Here is a 22654-nt window from a genome sequence, read left to right on the forward strand (position 1 = left end):
CTGCCCTGGGTATAGGGTGAGCATCAGTTTTGGTTACCTGGTTGAGACCTCTATAATCTACACAAAACCGCATTTCCTTCTTTCCATCTTTGGAATGAGGTTTTGGTACAAGTACCACAGGAGAGGCCCATGGACTTTCAGAGTGCTCAACCACTCCCAGTTCTAACATTTTCTGCACCTCTTGCTTTATGCAGTCTCTGACATGGTCAGGCTGCCTATAGATCTTACTTTTGACAGGCAAGCTGTCTCCAGTATCTATAGTGTGCTCACACCAAGAAGTGGTACCTGGCACAGTAGAGAAGAGTTCAGAAAACTGACCCAGGAGATTTATGCAATGGTCTTTCTGCTCAGCAGTAAGACAATTAGCCAAAACTACACCTTTCACAAGAGCATCTTGTTCTGTGGAAGAGAAGAGATCAGGTAGAGGATCACTGTCTTCTTCCTGTCCCTCATCAGTTGCCATGGGCAGGGTGAGATCAGCCCTGTCATAGTAGGGTTTCAGGCGATTGACATGGAGCACCCTAAGGGGACTCCTGGCAGTGCCTAAGTCAACTAAGTAGGTGACTTCACCCTTCTTTTCAACAATTATGTGGGGTCCACTCCATTTATCTTGGAGTGCTCTTGGGGCCACAGGCTCCAAGACCCACACTTTCTGCCCTGGTTGGTACTGAACCAAAACAGCCTTCTGATCATGCCATTGCTTCTGGAGCTCTTGGCTGGCCTGAAGGTTTTTACTGGCCTTTTTCATATACTCAGCCATCCTTGATCTGAGGCCAAGTACATAATCCACAATATCTTGTTTTAGAGCTTTTAAAGGTTGTTCCCAACCCTCCTTGACAAGTGTTAGTGGACCCCTAACAGGGTGTCCAAAGAGGAGTTCAAAGGGGCTGAAGCCCACTCCTTTCTGGGGTACCTCCCTGTAGGCAAAAAGGAGGCATGGTAAGAGGATATCCCATCTCCTGCGGAGTTTTTCAGGGAGTCCCATAATCATGCCTTTGAGAGTTTTGTTAAATCTCTCCACCAGTCCATTTGTTTGTGGATGATAGGGTGTAGTGAACTTGTAAGTCACACCACACTCCTTCCACATGGCCTTTAAGTAAGCAGACATGAAATTGCTTCCCCTGTCTGATACTACTTCCTTTGGGAAGCCCACCCTAGAAAATATTCCCAGGAGGGCCTTTGCCACTGCAGGTGCTGTAGTGGTCCTTAAAGGAATTGCTTCAGGATATCTTGTGGCATGGTCCACTACCACCAAGATAAACCTATTGCCTGAAGCAGTAGGAGGGTCAAGGGGGCCAACTATGTCAACCCCTACCCTTTCAAAGGGAACCCCAACCACAGGCAGTGGAATAAGGGGTGCCTTTGGGGTGCCACCTGTCTTGCCACTGGCTTGACAGGTTTCACAGGACTTACAAAACTCTTTTTTGTCCTCAGACATTCTAGGCCAATGAAACAAGGGAACAAGCCTGTCCCAAGTTTTCATTTGTCCCAGATGTCCAGCTAGGGGAATGTCGTGGGCTAGAGTTAGGAGGAACTTTCTGTACTCCTGAGGAATCACTAACCTCCTGGCAGTTCCAGGTTTAGGATCCCTTGCTTCAGTGTACAAGAGGTTGTCCTCCCAGTAAACTCTGTGAGAGTCACTGACATTCCCATTAGCCTGTTTGACAGCTTGCTGTCTTAGACCCTCTAGTGTGGGACAGGTATGCTGTGCCACACTCAGCTCCTCCCTGGCAGGCCCCCCATCACCCAAAAGCTCAGCAGTGTCTGCTTCCAGCTCCTCTGGTGTAGGTTCTGCACAGGGTGGAAATTCTTCTTCCTCAGAAGTAGAATCCACTGTAGAGGGAGGGATAGTAGGAAGTGCTTTACTTCTACTAGCCCTAGCTTTAGGGAGCACTTGGTCCATTGTTCCAGGATCCAAGTCACCCTGTCCTTTTTGCTTTTTGGCCTGAGCCCTGGTTAAAGCAAAAATATGCCCTGGGATGCCCAGCATTGCTGCATGGGCCTCCAACTCCACATCTGACCAAGCTGATGTCTCCAAATCATTCCCTAATAGACAGTCTACAGGTAAATCTGAAGCTACCACAACTTTCTTTGGACCAGTAACCCCCCCCCCCCAGTTGAGATTTACAACAGCCATGGGGTGGCTAAGTGTGTTGTTGTGAGCATCGGTTACTTGGTACTGGTGACCAAGTAGGTGTTGTTGAGGGTGGACCAGTTTCTCTATGACCATAGTCACACTGGCTCCAATGTCCCTGTAGGCCTGAACCTCAACACCATTTATTAGGGGTAGTTGCTTGTACTTATCCATGTTAAGGGGACAAGCAACCAAGATGGCTAAATCAATAGCCCCCTCAGAGACTAACACAGCCTCTGTGGTCTCCCTAATCAGACCAACCCCAACTAAATTACCAAAAGTGAGCCCAGCTACTCCCTTGGATTGGCTATTAGTAGGTTTGCTCCCACCACCACTGCTATTAGTAGGGACACTAGGTGTAGCAGTAGGGGTTGTAGTGGTAGGAGGCTTGGTGCTTTTCTTTGGACAAATGGGATCTGTTGTCCAATTGCCTTTTATTTTACATAAATAGCACCATGGTTTCTTTTCTTTGTTTTGATTAGAAGAGGATTTGGGCCCACCACCCCCACCAGAGTGTTTTTGTGGGCCTGATGAAGACTCATTTTTAGATTTGTCCCCACCCTTGTCAGAAGACTTCCCATCCTTCTTCTTGTTGCCATCTTTGTCACCCCCTGTATGAACTTTTCTGTTCACCCTTGTTCTGACCCATTTGTCTGCCTTCTTTCCCAATTCTTGGGGAGAGGTCAGATCAGAGTCCACCAAGTACTGGTGCAACAAATCAGACACACAATTATTAAGAATATGCTCTCTCAGGATCAAGTTATACAGGCTGTCATAATCAGTAACTTTACTGCCATGTAACCACCCCTCCAAGGCCTTCACTGAATGGTCAATGAAATCAACCCAGTCTTGTGAAGACTCCTTTTTGGTCTCTCTGAACTTTATCCTGTATTGTTCAGTGGTTAAGCCATAACCATCCAGGAGTGCATTCTTAAGAACTGTAAAATTATTGGCATCACTTTCTTTCACAGTAAGGAGCCTATCCCTACCTTTTCCACTAAATGATAGCCATAGGATAGCAGCCCACTGCCTTTGAGGGACATCCTGTACAACACAGGCCCTCTCAAGTATAGCAAACCACTTGTTAATGTCATCCCCCTCCTTATAAGGGGGAACTATCTTGTGCAGATTCCTAGAATCATGCTCTTTTGCAGGATGACTATTGGGAATACTGCTGCTGCCACCATGGGTTTCTAAACCCAGTTTCTGTCTCTCCTTCTCTACTTCTAAGGACTGTCTATCCAAATCCAGCTGTTGCTTCTTGAGCTTCAGTCTGGTTTGTTCCACTCTCAATCTATTGAGCTCCCTTTCTAACAATCTGTCATCAGGGTGGGTGGGAGGGACATTCCTAGACACAGAAGTATGATGAGAATGAACAGAAGGAGACCTGTCCCTTACAGAGGGCACCCTAACAGCTTGGCTGACAGTGTAATGTGAGAGCACACCATCTGTATGATGTGACTCCACCTCAGTACCAACTATGCTAGACTGTCTAGTAATGGGCAGGCTAAGAAGTTTCTTTCCTGAATCTTTTCCTGGGGGAGTCGCTGGATCAGATTGGGAACCATTAGCTACTTTTTCAACAGATGGGGCACTTTTAGCCTTATCTTGTTCTCTAAGCATGTTAAGTAACAATTCCAAGGAAGGATTCTTCCCTACACTCAAACCTCTTTCTACACAGAGACTCCTTGCTCCTTTCCAGCTAAGGGGGTCATATGCAAGTTTGGACAGATCAACATTTTGGCCTGTGCCAGACATTTTAGAAAGAGTTTAAGTGACAGAAAAAGTGATAAAAAAGTTTTTAGAGCTTTTAGAAAGACAGAAAAAAACTTTTTAAACTTTTAAGAACTTTTAGAAAGTTTAGAAGTACTTTTCAGCACTTTAGAAAAGAGTGAAAAGAGGAAATGCAAAACTTTTTAGTTATGTGTACATACACTGAACTTGTTTTGTATATTTTTCTCTTATGAAAAGTACAATGACAAGAGTGGTAAGTAGTCTCAAAGCACTTATCCCACCGCTGCACAACCAATGTAGGAGGCTGGACTGGTTTGTAGTGAGTACCTAGGGGTACTTGCACCTTGCACCAGGCCCAGTTATCCCTTATTAGTGTATAGGGTGTCTAGCAGCATAGGCTGATAGATAATGGTAGCTTAGCAGAGCAGCTTAGGCTGAACTAGGAGACGAGTGAAGCTCCTACAGTACCACTTAGTGTCATATGCACAATATCATAAGAAAACACAATACACAGATATACTAAAAATAAAGGTACTTTATTTTTATGACAATATGCCAAAAGTATCTCAGTGAGTACCCTCAGTATGAGGATAGCAAATATACACAAGATATATGTACACAATACCAAAATATGCAGTAATAGTATTAGAAAACAGTGCAAACAATGTATAGTTACCATAGGATGCAATGGAGACACATAGGGATAGGGGCAACACAAACCATATACTCCAAAAGTGGAATGTGAATCACGAATGGACCCCAAACCTATGTGACCTTGTAGAGGGTCGCTGGGACTATTAGAAAAGAGTAAGGGTTAGAAAAATAGCCCACCCCAAGACCCTGAAAAGTGAGTGCAAAGTGCACTAAAGTTCCCCAAACACATAGAAGTCGTGATAGGGGAATTCTGCAGGAAAGACACAAACCAACAATGCAACAACAATGGATTTCCAGTCGAGGGTACCTGTGGAACAAGGGGACCAAGTCCAAAAGTCACAAGCAAGTCGGAGATGGGCAGATGCCCAGGAAATGCCAGCTGTGGGTGCAAAGATGCTGCTACTGGACAGTAGAAGCGTAGGTTTCTGCAAGAACGACAAGGGCTAGAGACTTCCCCTTTGGAGGACGGATCCCTCAAGCCGTGGAGAGTCGTGCAGAAGTGTTTTCCCGCCGAAAGACCGCCAACAAGTCTTGCTAGCTGCAAATCATGCGGTAAGGGTTTTTGGATGCTGCTGTGGCCCAGGAGGGACCAGGATGTCGCAAATTGCTTCAGGAGACAGAGGGGACGTCGAGCAAGACAAGGAGCCCTCTCAGCAGCAGGCAGCACCCGCAGAAGTGCCAGAAACAGGCACTATGAGGATGCATGAAACGGTGCTCACCCGAATTCGCACAGAGGAGTCCCACGTCGCCGGAGAACAACTTAGAAGGTCGTGCAATGCAGGTTAGAGTGCCGTGGACCCAGGCTGGACTGTGCACAAAGTATTTCCGCCGGAAGTGCACGGAGGCCGGAGTAGCTGCAAAAGTCGCGGTTTCCAACAATGCAGTCTGGCGTGGGGAGGCAAGGACTTACCTCCACCAAACTTGGACTGAAGAGTCACTGGACTGTGGGAGTCACTTGGACAGAGTTGCTGGATTCAAGGGACCTCGCTCGTCGTGCTGAGAGGAGACCCAAGGTACCGGTGATGCAGTTCTTTGGTGCCTGCGGTTGCAGGGGGACGATTCCGTCGACCCACAGGAGATTTCTTCGGAGCTTCTAGTGCAGAGAGGAGGCAGACTACCCCCACAGCATGCACCACCAGGAAAACAGTCGAGAAGGCGGCAGGATCAGCGTTACAGCGTTGCAGTAGTCGTCTTTGCTACTATGTTGCAGTTTTGCAGGCTTCCAGCGCGGTCAGCAGTCGATTCCTTGGCAGAAGGTGAAGAGAGAGATGCAGAGGAACTCGGATGAGCTCTTGCATTCGTTATCTAAGGAATCCCAAGAGACAGAGACCCTAAATAGCCAGAAAAGAGGGTTTGGCTACCTAGGAGAGAGGATAGGCTAGCAACACCTGAAGGAGCCTATCAGGAGGAGTCTCTGACGTCACCTGATGGCACTGGCAACTCAGAGCAGTCCAGTGTGCCAGCAGCACCTCTGTTTCCAAGATGGCAGTGGTCTGGAGCACACTGGAGGAGCTCTGGGCACCTCCCAGGGGAGGTACAGGTCAGGGGAGTGGTCACTCCCTTTCCTTTGTCCAGTTTCGCGCCAGAGCAGGGCTAAGGGGTCCCTGAACCGGTGTAGACTGGCTTATGCAGAAATGGGCACCAAATGTGCCCATGAAAGCATTTCCAGATGCTGGGGGAGGCTACTCCTCCCCTGCCTTCACACCATTTTCCAAAGGGAGAGGGTGTAACACCCTCTCTCAGAGGAAGTCCTTTGTTCTGCCATCCTGGGCCAGGCCTGGCTGGACCCCAGGAGGGCAGATGCCTGTCTGAGGGGTTGGCAGCAGCAGCAGCTGCAGTGAAACCCCGGGAAAGGCAGTTTGGCAGAACCAGGGTCTGTGCTACAGACCACTGGGATCATGGGATTGTGCCAACTATGCCAGGATGGTATAGAGGGGGCAATTCCATGATCATAGACATATTACATGGCCATATTCGGAGTTACCATTGTGAAGCTACTTATAGGGAGTGACCTATATGTAGTGCACGCGTGTAATGGTGTCCCCGCACTCACAAAGTCCGGGGAATTGGCCCTGAACAATGTGGGGGCACCTTGGCTAGTGCCAGGGTGCCCACACACTAAGTAACTTAGCACCCAACCTTTACCAGGTAAAGGTTAGACATATAGGTGACTTATAAGTTACTTAAGTGCAGTGTAAAATGGCTGTGAAATAACGTGGACGTTATTTCACTCAGGCTGCAGTGGCAGGCCTGTGTAAGAATTGTCAGAGCTCCCTATGGGTGGTAAAAGAAATGCTGCAGCCCATAGGGATCTCCTGGAACCCCAATACCCTGGGTACCTCAGTATCATATACTAGGGAATTATAAGGGTGTTCCAGTAAGCCAATGTAAATTGGTAAAATTGGTCACTAGCCTGTTAGTGACAATTTGAAAGAAATGAGAGAGCATAACCACTGAGGTTCTGATTAGCAGAGCCTCAGTGAGACAGTTAGTCATAACACAGGTAACACATTTAGGCACACTTATGAGCACTGGGGCCATGACTAGCAGGGTCCCAGTGACACATACAACTAAAACAACATATATACAGTGAAAAATGGGGGTAACATGCCAGGCAAGATGGTACTTTCCTACACTTGTACACCTCCAACTTACTACCATGTAGGGGCACAAGTATTTGGCAGTTGTTGACTGCATTTTTGGCAGTCACACTCTCAGTCAACAGAATATCCTTGCACACCCCCAACTTACTACCATGCAGTGGCAGTATTTGGAAGATGCTGACTGCATTTTTGGCAGTCACACTGCCAGTCAGGTGCCAAATTCCACCTCAAGAAGAGCTCCTGCTAAGCCCAGTGAGCATTCTAAAGGCACACAAAAGACAAGTTCTCCTGAGCCTAAGCAGGCTTCCATGGGAAGATGTTAGTAAAGATTCACCTGGCCACTCACACAATATCAGAAAGGGCTCAAACTGAGACAGAGTTATAAAGAGGCAGACAAAGCCTATCTTAGACTTGTTTTAGTAAATGTTAGACCTGACAGCCTTAAGGTAGTCATCCCCCAACTTTTTGCCTGCCTCCCTCCACTTTTCTGAGATTGTTTTTGCTGATTTTAGGACTCTACACACTTTACCATTGCTGTCCAGTGCTAAAGTGCATATGCTCTCTCCTCTTAACATGGTAACATTAGTTCCTACCCAATTGGCATATTTAATTTACCTGTAAGTCCCTAGTAAAGTGCACTACCTGTGCCCGGGGCCTCTAAATTAAATGCTACTAGTGGGCCTGAAGCACTGATTGCGCCACCAACATAGGTATCCCCATAACTATGTCTCAGGCCTGCCATTTCAAGTCCTGTGTGTGCAGTTTCACTGCCACTTTGACTTGGCATTTAAAATTACTTGCCAAGCCTTAAACTCCCCTTTTTCTACATATAAGTTCCCTAAGGTAGGCCCTAGGTAAACCATAGAACAGGGTGCTATGTAGGTAAAAGGCAGGACACGTACCTATGTGTTTTACATGTCCTGGTAGTGAAAAACCCCTAAATTCGTTTTCCACTACTGAGAGGCCTGCTCCTCTCATGGACTAGCATTAGAACTGCCCTCATATACTCTTAAGTGGTAGATTCTGATCTGAAAGTAGTTGCCGTGTCTTTTTTGGTATTGCCAGACTGGTAATAGAAAATCCTGCTTACTGGTGAAGTTGGATTTAATATTGCTATTTTAGAAATGCCAATTTTAGACAGTGGGCATTTATCTGCACTTACTGTCATCTGTGCCTTACAGCCTGCCTCCAATCCACCTCTGGTCTGTGCTGATTGACAGCTCCCCTTGTGCATTCCACCCAGACAACCATAAACAGAGGACCCTCAGTCACATCTGCATTCATCTACATACTGAAAGCCTCTTCCTGGGATGGAAGGGTGGAGGGGCTCACACTTACATTTCAAAGGCCAGTGGCCTGCCCTCACACAGAGGACTGATAACCCCCCACCAGGGATCCTGGCAGACAGGAATGAACTGAAAGGGGAACTCGTGCACTTCAAAACCACTCTTTGCAGTTTTCCCCACTTCAAAGGCATTTTTGGGTATATAAACTGGGTCTCTGACCCCACCAAATCAGACACTTCTGGATAGAGCTCTGTCAGAGGAGCTGCCTGGCTGCTCAAATGACTCATCTGGACTGCTTTTTTGATAAGGACTGCTGCCCTGCTGTTGCCCTGCTGGACTCTGCCTTCCCCAAAAGTGCGCTCCAAGGGCTTGGATTAAGCTTGCCTCCTGTTTTGAAGTTTCATGGACAGCAAAGACTTCACCCACTAGCTTTTAGCTAGTTTTCCGACTTCAGCAATTCCAGCAGTGATGCCGCCGCCTGCTCCCACTCCATGGAGATCGCTGCACACAATGACTGCGGCCTGCAACGTAAGTCTGACGTTGCCCCGACACAGCTGACGTCACGCAGGGTCATCCCAATGCCGCAAAGTCGACACCACGTCTTGACCGACTGGATCCATCGACCCTGCCGGGTCAAAAAAGGACTGACAATTCACCACCAATGCCGCACCAGCTCCCTTTGCCACCAGACAGAACCGAAGCCTTGCCTCCACCTGCCACACAGTGCGGAACTGACACCTCATTTCCCTGGACACTAAGGGACTAACGCCACACTGGCCCCAGCGATGTCTCATCTCCCAGACTCTGTTAAACGTCTTTGCTTCTTCGTTTTCAAAAAGTACTGTACCTGGGGGTCCCTGCGACTCTGTGACCGGCGCCTGTGGCGCTGGATTATTGGGAAGGACTCTGTCAACAACACCATGATAGCCCCAGTTGAAGCTATTGTGTTTCTAAGCCCTTTATTGGGAATTTATCTTCAAAAATGCATAACTCTGCTTGTGTAAAGTGGATGTTCATTGTTTCAACCTTATTTTATTCAGATAAATATTATCTATTTTTCTAAACCTGTATGGTGTATTTTTGTGGTGTTTTTACTGTGTTACTGTATGAATTATTGCACAAACACTTTACACATTGCCTTCTAAGTGAAGCCTGACTGTTCAGTCCCAAGCTACTAGAGGGTGGGCACAGGATAATTTGGATTGTGTTGTGAATAACCTGACTAGGATTGTGGTCCCTATTTCGGCAAGGGTGTATACCACTGCCAACTAGAGACCCCATTTCTAACAATAATGATATCATATAGATAGAGGGCAGATGGGTAAGGGAGAAGTGACACACAGATCACTATATACCTGACTACTCATATAGATCATACTACACACACACTGCACCAACCACGCATTTGTCCATCTGTAAACTCTCCACGCTCATGGCATTTGTCCGCTATACAAAGGTCAGGAAATACAAAAAAATTATGCAGTCTGAGATGGGAGGATCTGATGAAGCATGGCACACTGCATGGGGGAGGGTTTACCTTTCTACACTTCTGTCGCACAGTCAAGAAAACAGAACCTCACACAACAATGAAGTGTCATGTTGCCTGTCAATGAGCAATGTTACACCATTCACCCTTCCCACGACAATTTTTTGTACCTGTCATGCATGTATGTTTTTTCTGTATGGGAGAGGAACGGTTTCACACTGCATCCAAATGCAGTCAACAGTAACCTCACATAGGGTGTGGCTGGAGTATTTCAGTCCAGGGTTAGTCATCATCCAGGGACACCTACCAACCACACATATTTCTAAGATATAGATGTGTAGGGGAGTGTGGTGTGTTGTGCACTACATACATCCATGCATGTTTTGCTGCTCAAATGGCACTCCAAAATTATATTTCCACACACCTATGTGTTAGAAAAACTTAGGAATATAGAGGGAGTGGAAAAAAGCTTACAATCCTGCATTTTCATACTTCTCCCGTTGAAACCCACACCCCACATGTGTGGGTGAGCCTACTGCATGAGATAAGAACAGACCAAAACAGTGACAGCATATTGGCTTCATATGATCACAGTTTACATCCATTTCCGTTGCTAGTGATTGCCCAGCAAAATAAGTGGGATATCCTTTACAGGGAACAGTGTGGGAACGCCTGGTGGTAGGACTTTCTTCGTGTCCTTCAGATGCAGGGAGTTTTCTTCTCAGAACTGAGAGGAAAATCTGTAACTTTAACCAGTCTAAAGTTTGCATAGCATTCAGTAGGAACAAGTGATGAGATCTATGTAAACCAGACTACCCTTGATTGTTAAACATATATTCCCTATTATGGGTTTCTAATTGCTTAAGGATTAGGTACGTGACATGGTCCTGATGAATCGCACTAGATCATTTTTGACTAACTAGCGAGAAACATGTTGACCTATTACTTAAAGTAACACAGGGGACCCTGTGTCTACTTTCACTATACTCCCTATTGAGAGACCTAGTGATTACTTTTTGGCTTATTGGGGAGTTTAAACATCGTTTTATTATCTCCCCTCACACTGTTTTTAATCATGTCAGAGGTTCTAAGATCCTAATAAATTGTATTCTACCTCTAGTCATTTTTAACTACCTTCATACCAATCCTAGATTAGTTTTTTGACCGGCTGTTTATCATTTGCAAAAGATCTCCGGCAAAGAGCCCCCCTGTGGGGCCCGTCAGGCATTGCAGTGCCGGCCTGACGAGGAGCATGGCCCTATGATGAAGCATGTCACCGAAAGGTGAGTGAGGGCACTTGCTTCGAAATAATTGATTTCCAACCAATCTGAACATAGAACTATAATTTTGCAATTAACACCTTTTTGGAACGGTGTATAGAATTTTTGATTTACCCTTGACTCCCCCTGTTGTCTAGGATTCAATAAAGGTTTAGGGTTGGCAGGGTTCCCTTGGTGGCAGCTAACCCTTCATCCAAATCCTGCAGGTACCCACATCATCAGAAAGACTGGAATTCCGAGGAAAAATGTTGATAACTCCACATTGCAATTGGGGCCTTTCCTGTTGAGGGTGACTGGCCCAGCCAGACAAATGAGGTATTGTTAATATTGGAAGAAGAGTGAGAACACAGAACAGTAGAGCATTTCTTATTATTAACTGAACTTAAATTGAAAACTTGCCTCCAAATGTATACCAGCGTAGAAAAAAAACATTTTGCAAACTGCCCTCTTAATTGCAGAATGTTAGTGGTAAATCTGAATCCAGATTCACACCACTTACCCCTTTGTAAACTCAGTTAGTTAGGCCCATTAAAAACAAAATGCATAGTTTTCCTTCCTACTTACTTTTCGATTATTAGCTTTTACTTTACAAATGGATGCATAATGTATACAAAAAGAATGCTAAAATGCAGCTAGATTTCACGTCTCATCACTACATACTGAGACCACAAGGCCCTGTCGGATCTAAAATAGGCCAGCGCAAACAATTGCAGAAAAAAACATTGTAACCTGTGTCTGTTTCTGTCCCAACTAAATTTCATTGGTTTTTGATTTTAGTGATTAATTTCTTTGGAAACTCCTTCATCATTTACACAAATTACCTTTTACTGAATTCAGAATTTCGTCTACTTTTCAGTACAGTTTTCCTTGTTCACCAATGAGTTTTACACCTCCTTTCCCGCACAAGCTACAAGTAGAAATCAACTGCAAAAATACAAAATATTGACTAGCACTTAGAAAATGACAAACACTGGTGAAAAAATGATTTATTTTTTACAGCTCTGCGGGATCCTGAAAGCTGGGAAGATGATGATCCTAGCATGGCAACATTTTCTTGATGCAATTTCTGGAACAAACAACATATTTTCTTGCACATCACCTTGTTCCTATTTTTCCAAACAAATATCAGGAGAATACATTTGGAATTCCCAAATTGTGGGAAAAAAGGACACAGCTTACCTGGATGCCTTTTGTGGAAAAACGTTATGAAGGTTTAATTCTGAACTGCCACAAATATAACAAGCATTTGCAATGCAATGGGTCTCGTTTTTGCTAGTGTTAGAGCTATTAGCATTGTAAACTCCTAGCGGACTCTTCTTGCCACATAAATTGAAAATGAAAAGCAAAACAGTTTCACATAACTAACTGGACTTTTCTTGCCACATAAACTGAGAAGAGTTTTACATAAGTGGGCCGACGGCCGCCATCAGCGCAAAGCAGACACACAAAAGGAAACAGAAGTTTGCTTGCAGTGAAATTTATCAGCAAAAGTGCAATTATCTATGAAACCGGCAAAAGTGCAATTATTCATGTAACAGGGTTGATGTCATGCAAAGTGCTCGACTACTGCCCAGTGAGATCGCGCTGCGAAATAAAGAGTAAAAGTAATCCAGAAACCATACGGAAAAGCCTCGTATGTTTTCAGTAGTTGGTCGATGCGCTTGAGAAGAGCTGAACATCGGAAAAGGCATGACATATCCATGCCTTTCACTAATGAAATCGAGTGAATTTTAAAAGACAAACCTACGAACCAACCAAACTGATGGGAGTGACATGGGAGAGGTTACAAGCCCATAGAGGGATTACACCAGGGACAGAGCGCTTTGAGCTCGACCCTAAAAAGGAATTAGCACTTGGGGATGGGGAGTTTGAAGGTTGGGGCAGCACTTAAAGCAAAACATAGTACACTATGACATGCCCATAAGCATTGCAAAAACTTCATGGCTAACCCACCAACTTTAGCACAACCAAAGAAGGTATGCAAATGTGTTGCTTCTCAAATATACTGCTGGAGTAGATGTAACATGACAATTAATACAAAAAAGAAAACTTAGCAAATAAGTAGAAAACATTGTTAACAACATCCTGCAAACTCCATGCACACACCCTTTATTCATGGCTACAAATGTTGGACTTTTACCACTTGAATGTTGTTGTAAGCTTCTCACCCTCACCCCCCAACCTGCTCCTCCACATGAACTGAGGAAAAAAAGTAGCAAAATAAAAACAGTCAGGGAACGTGCCTTGAAATATGATGCTACATTCAAGCTAGGACACTTCTTTACTCAACCCTTCAAGAACAAAATATTCTGTGCTATCCCTCTACAACTTTCAGACGTTATAATGAGTAAGAGGAGAGATAGATGTCTACTCCTGCTTTAATATAAGGGTCTGGTCTCTAAGTTGGTTAGCTTAAAAACAAAGTTACCGGAGATCATACTCAAAGATTCCTGAAAGAACATCACCCTCTACAGGATTGGGCCTTTACCTCTGAGATTTACAGATCACAAGGTTATCCTTCATCTCCTGAGACTATAGTTTTGTTTCCACTATCCATACATCAATGTATTTGTACCTGAACGTTACTGGAGATTTTGCTGGTGAGAGCAACGTGTAGAATTATTAACGGTTCTCCAGGCATTGCACTGTGAGTAAAGACATAACACCTCCTGTATGGGCCAACACGTCGCTTCATATCAGTCCAGTTTCTGACAGGATGCACGGCTTCAGACCTGAACAAAAGATGACAACAGTTTGGGTACAATGCAGCTCTCGAGCAGTCAGCTTAATTATGCCACAGTACAAACAATAGAAATAGACTTCTGACATAGTACTTTTGACCAGTCAACAGAACCCATTTAACCAATAACTAGCAAAAGCATATGTGTGCAAACAATGGATTTAGGAAAGATCACCAAGAACCAGAACACAGTCATGAAGGCAAAAGGTTTCTGCTTCTATTCCTCATACTGTATCAGTTTGAATAGCAACTATTCTTAAGTAACTCATAAAAGGTAACTGTTCAGAGAACTTCTTAATTGAAAACACTAGTCTATTAAAAACAAATAGTGGCTGTACAAAAAGAACGCACTCGAAAGGACCAGCAAGAGCTTTTTACATGCAACGCTCTTCTGGCTTGAAAAGGAAACCTGCACTGCGATAGGAAGGAATAAAGAACACAGAAATACAGAGGAAGCAGGACTGGATTGCAATATCAATAATGCAGACTGAGGGACAGGTGCTGAGGTACATTGGCCAGACAGTATGAAGGAGCAGGACATTAACAAGATGTTTTGGCACCTTGGCGAGTTAGGATTTTGTGGGTTCTGCCAACAGCTTTTCAGGTCCCCCCAAAAGAAATCCCTGCACTGTCTGTTGCGAGACCTATTGTTAGCCTGGTGTGCCTCGTGAATATCGAAACCACAATACTGAGGACAGAATTTTGAAAATAAGATATCAACAGGTAAAACAGTCTAGATTTTCTATACCTAATTCCACAAATGTGTACCTACAAGTTACCAATAGGGTCAAGGTACGCAGATGTAGAGGTAGGAATAGTAAATCTATATTTCCCTATATCCATTTACCTTTTGATATTTTATAAATCAATATTCTATCCTCGATATTCTTGTTCCATGATACAGTTGATGTCGATATTCAGTAGTAAAATCTATTAGCATACAGTAGGATTAGACCTCAGCCATTGCTTACCATTGGTTGGTTTCATTGTCACTCACATTTGCTCTATTTTTTATTCATTAGAGCATGGGCTTTCTTCCTCTTTTTGTTTATATCCCTCTCCTGCAGCATGGACAAATTAGTATGTCCTTAGACTTCTTGATTTTCAGGCGCTAGCTTTTTACTTTTTGTTAAAGTATTCCACAAGTGCTCTCCTTCATTCTCCATGATGCTTCTTCCCCCAACCACACCATCGGTGTTGCTCTCAGATCCTCGTGTATCTTCATTCCCACCAGCCCCTATTGTTGCTTCCACACTCCCACCCCTGTCCCTTCCCCCCACCCTCATACTCTGTGTTGCTTCCGTCCCCCATGGTGCTTTAGACCTCACCAGGACAATGTGTTGCTTGCGCACGCATGTTCCCTTCCCCACCCGCTTTATCCCAGTGTTGCGTCCACGCCGCCGCCCATATTGCTTTTACTACCTTCTTTCCAAATAAAAACAAATTTTTTTCATTTTATTTGCAGATTGGAATTGGATTGGTAAATAAAAAGAAAAAAGCGTGACCTCATCATTTTGTAGGCACGCACATATGTGCTGGCGTGCCTTCAAAATTGATTAAAGGAATTTGTAGAGCCCAGCAGCTAGTTTAAAATGTGTCCTGGTGCTATTAGGGAGGGAGAATAGCAGACAGCATCAGTCCCGTTTACCCTCAGAGTAATAAATAGAATTTGAAATCAAAATGGATTTTAGCTGTTTCCTAAGGATACTCAGATTATGTTGGGCATGCAGGGATGGTGATAGAAAGTTCCAGGATTTAGCAGCCACCACAGCCAGGGAAAATCTTCCTAATCCTGTTGTGAGTATATGGGAAGGCTGATCCCAAATGAACATAGAAGATATGTAGGTTTTGTGACCAGGCTTACAGTTTGTTCTATGAAGCGGCATATTTGGTGGCCAGGCCCAGTTTAGTTTAGTGAGCTCGCTGGATTAATATTTTCTTTAAACCCAGGACCAAACTTGCTGCACAATTCTGTAGCAGCTGTACTCTTTTAGAAGATATTTAGGTAATCCCATGAACACAGAGTTGCAGTAGTCTATACTAGACAAAATTAGAGCTTATATTAGGTCTTTCCTTGTAAAGATAGTTTTTAGTAACACTCTGCAACTGCAAACCTGTAGAGCAGATGGTCTTAAAATGTCCTGCATAGGACAGCTCTATGTCAATCATAACTCCTAGATTATGAGACTCGTACAAAGGCAATGCTCACAAAGTCTCAACCCACAAGTCTGTGTCCAATTGGCTTCTGAACTAAAGAAAACTATTTCTCTTTTGTAACTTTTTAACGATACAGAGTTTGAACTCATTCAGCATGAAACCTCAGGGGAACAATTCCTGAGGCTATGAGCCACATCCCCTGAAATTGTAAACCAATCCAACAATCAACTGTTTGTCATTGGCACAAGTATGTAATGCCAAATGACTCAATCAGGCAAGCCAGAAGTGCCACATAGAGACTGAAGGGTGCAGGGCTCACAACAGAGCTCCCAAGGACCCCTGTGAGAATGGACTTAGGGTACGACCTGAAGTTAGTTAGGGGAACAGTTTTTATCCACTCCTGTAAAAAGGATAAAAACCACACAAAGACTTTGCCAGATAGCCCACTTGTTACCAACTTATGGAGCAGGATGCAGTGGGAGATGGTACCAAAGGTTGCAGACAGATCTAGCAAAACCAGTGCTGCCACTCATCCTACATCCATGATACCTCTGATGTCCTTTGTGGTTTTAGGCAACACAGTCTCATTAGTGAGGCCACTGCGTAAGCCCAACTGTGCTTTGTTTAGCAATAGTTGGAGCAGGTGGTGAGACTAAGTAGTGGGTTAGCGGTATATTGACCAAAGTTTCAATCATCTTGGCAAACAAATGGGGGAGGAAAGAGGACAGAAATTAGCCATGACCCTGGGATCAAGTGAAGGTTTCTTTAGTAAGTATGAGTTTAGGACAGCCTTCCATTGTTTGGTATATTGAGTGAGGCAGAGGTGGAATATAAACCAAATTGCTGGAGACACCAGGTCAACAGAACACCCTTGAATCCACATCCATACTTCGCGACTGGGAAAGGAAGGAAGCCAAAGGTTAAGGTAGAGGTCTCCCTGCGGGGAAATATGGTAAAGCCAAACATGAGAGCAGTAAACATTGAGGAGAAGGGAGTCCACGGGACTCCGTCCATTACCAGAATAAGAAATAGTCATACTTGAAAAGAAGGTTTCAATGTAACGGAAACATAGAGGTGCATTTCAAAGTACTTCCCCTAGGGAGGAGTTGAGCATCATCCTCGACTCCTCCCTATCCATTACCTGCCAGGTAAACTCAGTCGCCTCTTCCTACTGGCACACACTCCACAAACTTTGGGAGAACTTCAGATGGATCACAGAAGACTGCTGCAGGACAGTCACTCACTCCTTAGTCACAAGTAAGCAAACTAGACTACGGCAACGCCCTCCATGCCGGCACCTTGACTAGAAACTTCAAAAAACTACAATTCATCCAGAACACCGCCACCAGACTCATCCTGGACCTCCCACTCCGAGAACATATCTCTCAACACCTGAGGACCCTCCACTGGCTCCCGGTCGAGAAACAAATCACCTTCAAGCTACTCACCCACCCGTACAAGGCCATACAAAAGCAGGACCAGGCTACCTGAATCACTGCATCTCCTTCCACACTCCCGCCAGATCCTTCCACTCAGCTGGCCCTGGGCACCATCCCTCGCATTCGTAAAACCACCGCCGGAGGATGATGATCCTTCACCTACATCTCAGCAAAGAGCTGGAACAACCTCCCCTGCACCTCAGACAAAGCCCATTGCTCACCATCTTCAGAAAGAACCTCAAGACATGGCTCTTCGGATGAGGCCCCCCACCACCACAGAGCCTTGAGACCCTCACAGGTGAGTAGCCGAGCTTTAAAAAAACTGATTGATTGATTGATCAAACAACACTTTCACAAATAAAGTACATGCTGTTCTCAAGGCTATGATTTTTATTTTTAATTTTTTTATTCTGAAAGTTTTCTATAGCGCTGGCAAGACCCAGAGGGTATCAGGGCGCTTTACAACACACGAAACACATGAAAAACATACGAATCCCACTGCAGACCTGTTATACAGTGGGATTCTCATTGACAAGAAGATAGCGATCCGGCGTGGTGGGGTGGAGGGTGAGAGATTCTTTTTGGCGTGGAGGTTGGTTCGGGAGGTATTCTTTAAGTAGCTTCTTGAAGATCTGATGGGAAGGGTTAGATCTGATGTGAAATGGTATGGAGTTCCAGATTCTCTGTGCGTTGTTTGAGAAGGAGCATGACCGAGTTTTTTGCTTCTTTTGTTTTTTGGCAGGAGGAGGAGGAAGGTGTTTGAGCTTCTTACTGATCTAGTTTGACCTGCTTTAAAGAGTTTTTTTGGCGAGGTATTCTGGTTTACCAGTGTGAAGGGCTTTGTGTGTTAGGCATGCAGTGTGGAACGAGCAACGGGCCTCAACTGGGAGCCATTTAAGACTCTTCAGGGCCGGGGAGATGTGGTCATATTTTTAAATTCCTGTCACCAGTCTGACAGCTGCGTGAAGAGTGGACCTCATAGGGGCAAGTTGGGATTTGGCCGTGCTGGTAAGGATGGAGACCCCATAGTCTAGTCTTGAGAGTACCAGTGCTTGTGTGGCCTGTTTGAGATCATAATGGGGAATGAAGGATTTGATATTGTTCAGAAGTTTAAGGCTGTGGAAAGCATTGTTCGCGTTCTTCTTGATGTGGTCCTGCATAGTCAGGTTGGAGTCCAGAGTGATTCCGAGAGACTTGACCGTGCTCGAAAGGGGTGAGAATACATGTGAGAGCGTCAATGGATTTTAGCCATTCTTGCAACTGAGGGAGCTGGTCATATTTCGAAAGGAAGAGTATTTCCGTCTTATTCTGGTTTAGTTTGAGATGGTTATGGGAAAGCCAACAGTGGGCTTCTTTGAGGGTGTTGCTCAGGTAGTGGATATCTTCTAAAGAGGATATTTCAATATAAAGTTGCGTGTCGTCAGCATAGAGATGGAAGGGGATATTGGCTTGAGCGAGAATGGTGGTAAGAGGGTCCATGTAGATGTAAAAGAGTGTGGGAGAGAGGACAGATCCTTGGGGGACACCTCTGGTAATTAATGAGGTGGGCGAGGTCGAGTTGAGTATTGTTACTTGTTGCGTTCGGTTTTGTAGGAAGGAGGAAAACCAGCAGAGGACTGTACCTTCAATGCGGAGTCTCTTCTGGAGAGAGTCCAGAAGGAGCTTGTGGTCGACAGTGTCGAAGGCCGCTGTTAGGTCTAGGAGAATCAGAAGGCAGCATCGGTCGGAGTCAAGGGAGTTGCGGAGGTCATCTACTATGTTGAGGATGGCTGATTCTGTGCTACAACCTTTTCGGAAGCCTGATTGTAGAGGGTTGAGGAGGTTGTTGTTATCAATGTGATGGGTTAGTTGTTGGAGAACACATTTCTCTAGTGTTTTGGCAAGGAAGGGAAGGTTGGAGACTCGTCTGTAGTTATGGAGGATGTTGGGGTCGGCTCCTGGTTTCTTTAGAATAGGCATGATTTGGCCTAGTTTGAGGCAGTCAGGAATCACGCCGGGTTGAAGGGAGCTGTTGATTTTTTTGTAAACAAATTTTATTGCATTTCTTAACGGCAATAAGTAGGAAATTCAACACTTGTGAGTACATAGCAATAAAAAAAATAAAAAACAACTTTTACATACTCATAAGACCAGTGATCTCCAACCCACTCATTCCCACTTAACTAGCATTCTACTTATTGTCATGTTATCTACCCTACTCCCCATCCCTCAACCTCCCCAACTGTACCCTCCCCCCAGTGATGATACTAGTAGTATGCCTAGATTGTCGTTTTGTGTGTAGATGTGATATGAAGGAGTCAGCCCTCTGCTCTTAACGTGTACGTGGTTCTCCGAATAGCCTACACCTCGAATCTCACCTCTGGGTCATCTTGCACTGCAACTATTTGTTGGGACTATTGACAGTTTCAAAATGGCATCTTATCACCCTTCGCTTAGGGGGACTGGTTCAACCCGGCTTTCTTCTTTAAAGGAATCAAGTATTGCATCCCAGCATTGTGCCGCCCCCAGGGGCCATCTACCCCTTCTCTCCTCACTATGAAGGACAGAGCTCTCACATCCAGCCCATCTAATTAGCTCTCTGGACCATTGGGACAATCTTGGTCCAATCGGCTTTTTCCAGGATATCGCTATTTCCCTCTTGGCCAACACGAAGGCCAGATCCCTGAATCTGTTGGTTATTTTGTACTTAGCCGTGCGTGGAAACCACCCTAGCAAACATTGCCCTATCGTGCAAGGGGCTTCTCTTCCCATCGCTCCAGACACCAGTCTACACACCCCTGCCCAAAATCCCTCCGCAACCGGGCAGTTCCAGAACATATGTCCAAATTCAGCCCTCTCCAACCCGCACCTCGGGCATCCCAATCCCTCCACCCCAAAGTATGTGCTGATCCGTTCAGGAGTGAGATAAGCCCTATGTAGGACATAAAAATTAATCAGCTTAAATCTGGCATTGCGAGTCATCTTAGGGAAACCACCAAGCGTACGCTCCCAATCCTCGTCGGATATAGCTGTGCCCAGGTCTACCTCCCAGGACGATTTGAGCTGAGACAAAGGTGTGGCCATATCCTCCCGAATTCTGTTGTAAAGGTTAGAAACTGCTCTGAAGGCCCCCGAAGAGGTCACCAAATATGTACAGGTTGTTTGTGTTGCGGGCCCCCCAGTTCCTGTTAACCAATGTTTTCTGATACTAGCCGCCACAGAGCCAAATAATAAAAAGTGTCCCCCCTGTAGATTAAATTGTGACCGCAGTGCTTCAAACGACATCAGTGTTCCCTCCCTAAACAGTGCTCCCACCGACTGTATCCCAGCTTCCACCCAGGACCGGAGGCCGCCCCAGTCTCCACGATGAGGTAAAGCCCTTAAGGACATGAGGGGCAGGTCCGGGGAGTAAGGAGCCCTTACTTTGATTTTACGCAAAAATCTCCTCCAACATCGCGCAAGGACTTTAAACTCAGGGGAGTCATTCTTCCCCATACTCGGGTACCCTAGTAACAGTTCGTATAATCTAGCTTCTGGGGGAGTAAACGCCTTAACCCTCAACCCTGTTGCAGCCCTGCTGGATATCCATTGTGCCAACCATTGAAGTTGCGCTGCCAAGTAATAAGCCTCAAAATCCGGGACTGCTAGGCCACCATCTATTGAACGCCTCTGAAGTTTGGACAGAGCAACTCGCTTTCGACTGTCTCCCCAGATAAATGCTATGACCATGGTCTCCAGTTCTGTAAATATGGCCTTAGGAACCCATACCGGCAGGACTGTGAAATAGTACAGGAGACGAGGCAGTACCACCATCTTAAGGATGGCTACCCTCCCCGCCACAGATAAAGGCAAGGTTTGCCAAAAAGCCATGTTGGATCGGGTAGAACTCAGTGCGCCTCCAATATTGCTGTCGATTATATCCTGTGGGTAGTGAAAAACCTTGACCCCCAAGTATGAGAGGCATCTCGGAACCCACTGGACATTTCCCAATTCTAATGGAGGCGTTACTGTAGCATTCAAAGGAAACAAGCCGGTCTTACCCCAATTCACCCGTAGACCAGAAAGCTCACCAAACTGCGAAAGCAACTGTTGGGCCCGGGGTAGGTCTCTGTGTATATCGTCTAGGAAAATCAATAGATCGTCTGCATACAACGCTATTTGATGTCTCTTGTCCCCTGCCACTATACCAGGGCCCCCTCCCCCCCCCGCGCCGCCAACGGCTCCATAGCCAGTGCAAACAACAGCGGCGATAGGGGGCATCCGAAGGGAGCTGTTGATGATCTTAGTCCATGTCGGGGAGAGGGACTTGTGGAGTTTTTTTGCCAGGGAGGAAGGGAGAGGTTCGGCTAGGTGTGAGGATGTTTTGGAGGTGGACACTAGTTTGGAGATGTCCAATACCAGGAGGAGCTGGAAGGATATCCAGCTGGCGGGGGTCGACAGCTGCATCTGGTTGGGGAGATAGATTTCAGTTTTGAGGGGCGGGCTGTCGGAGAGGGATGGGACAGGACACAGATAAAATTGTTGGTGGAGGGTGGGGGGGCTCTGTGATAGGAGGGGAATCCAGTACTAGGGAAAGCTCAATCTCAGTGATTTTATCGTTAAAAAAATTAGCGAAATTGACACAAGTGTCTATGGTTGCAGGTAGGGGTTCAGGGGAGATTTAGTAGTTTATTGTTTGATAAAGTTGAAGAGCTCCTTTGGGCGGTTTTTGGCTCCGTCTAGAGCATTGCGGAAGAAGGAGTTTTTTTCGTTGGATATGTGTTTTTTGTAGCTTCTCTGTACTCTTCTGAGTTGCTCCAGGTGGGTGGTGAAAGGGTTGGATCTCCAGAGCCTTTCCGCTGCTCTCAGTTCTCTTCTTTCTAAATTGAGATCATTGTTGAACCAGGCTCTATATGGTGTGTTTCTCACTCTTTTCAGTTTCAAAGGGGCTAATTGATCAAGTATGGTAGTTATAGTCGAGTTGTACTGGGTGGTTAACTCCAGAGTTGAAAGGTTGGTTGAAGGGGGCAGTAGCCCACCAGGAAATTCAGTTCACTAACATCATTACATAATCTGTTAGAACTTCTTTTTCAAAAAAATATCTAATTACTCCATATTAATGTTTTCTGCGGCAGTGGGCGATACTTCTGGTTCTCAGTCAGCCAAGTACTTTCTGAGGAGAT

General features: G+C 45.4%; 1 protein-coding gene across 1 annotated transcript in view; it reads right to left on the reverse strand.

The window, feature by feature from the left end:
* Positions 1–22654, reverse strand: part of MLYCD (malonyl-CoA decarboxylase) — a 471153-nt gene that overhangs the window by 225228 nt on the left and 223271 nt on the right. Inside the window, exon 3 of the mRNA XM_069216838.1 lies at positions 13753–13909. Coding sequence (XP_069072939.1) covers positions 13753–13909 — 157 coding nt within the window. The remainder of the gene's footprint in view (positions 1–13752; positions 13910–22654) is intronic.

The sequence above is a fragment of the Pleurodeles waltl genome, chromosome 12 (genome assembly GCF_031143425.1).
Source record: "Pleurodeles waltl isolate 20211129_DDA chromosome 12, aPleWal1.hap1.20221129, whole genome shotgun sequence".
Classification (NCBI taxonomy): domain Eukaryota; kingdom Metazoa; phylum Chordata; class Amphibia; order Caudata; family Salamandridae; genus Pleurodeles; species Pleurodeles waltl.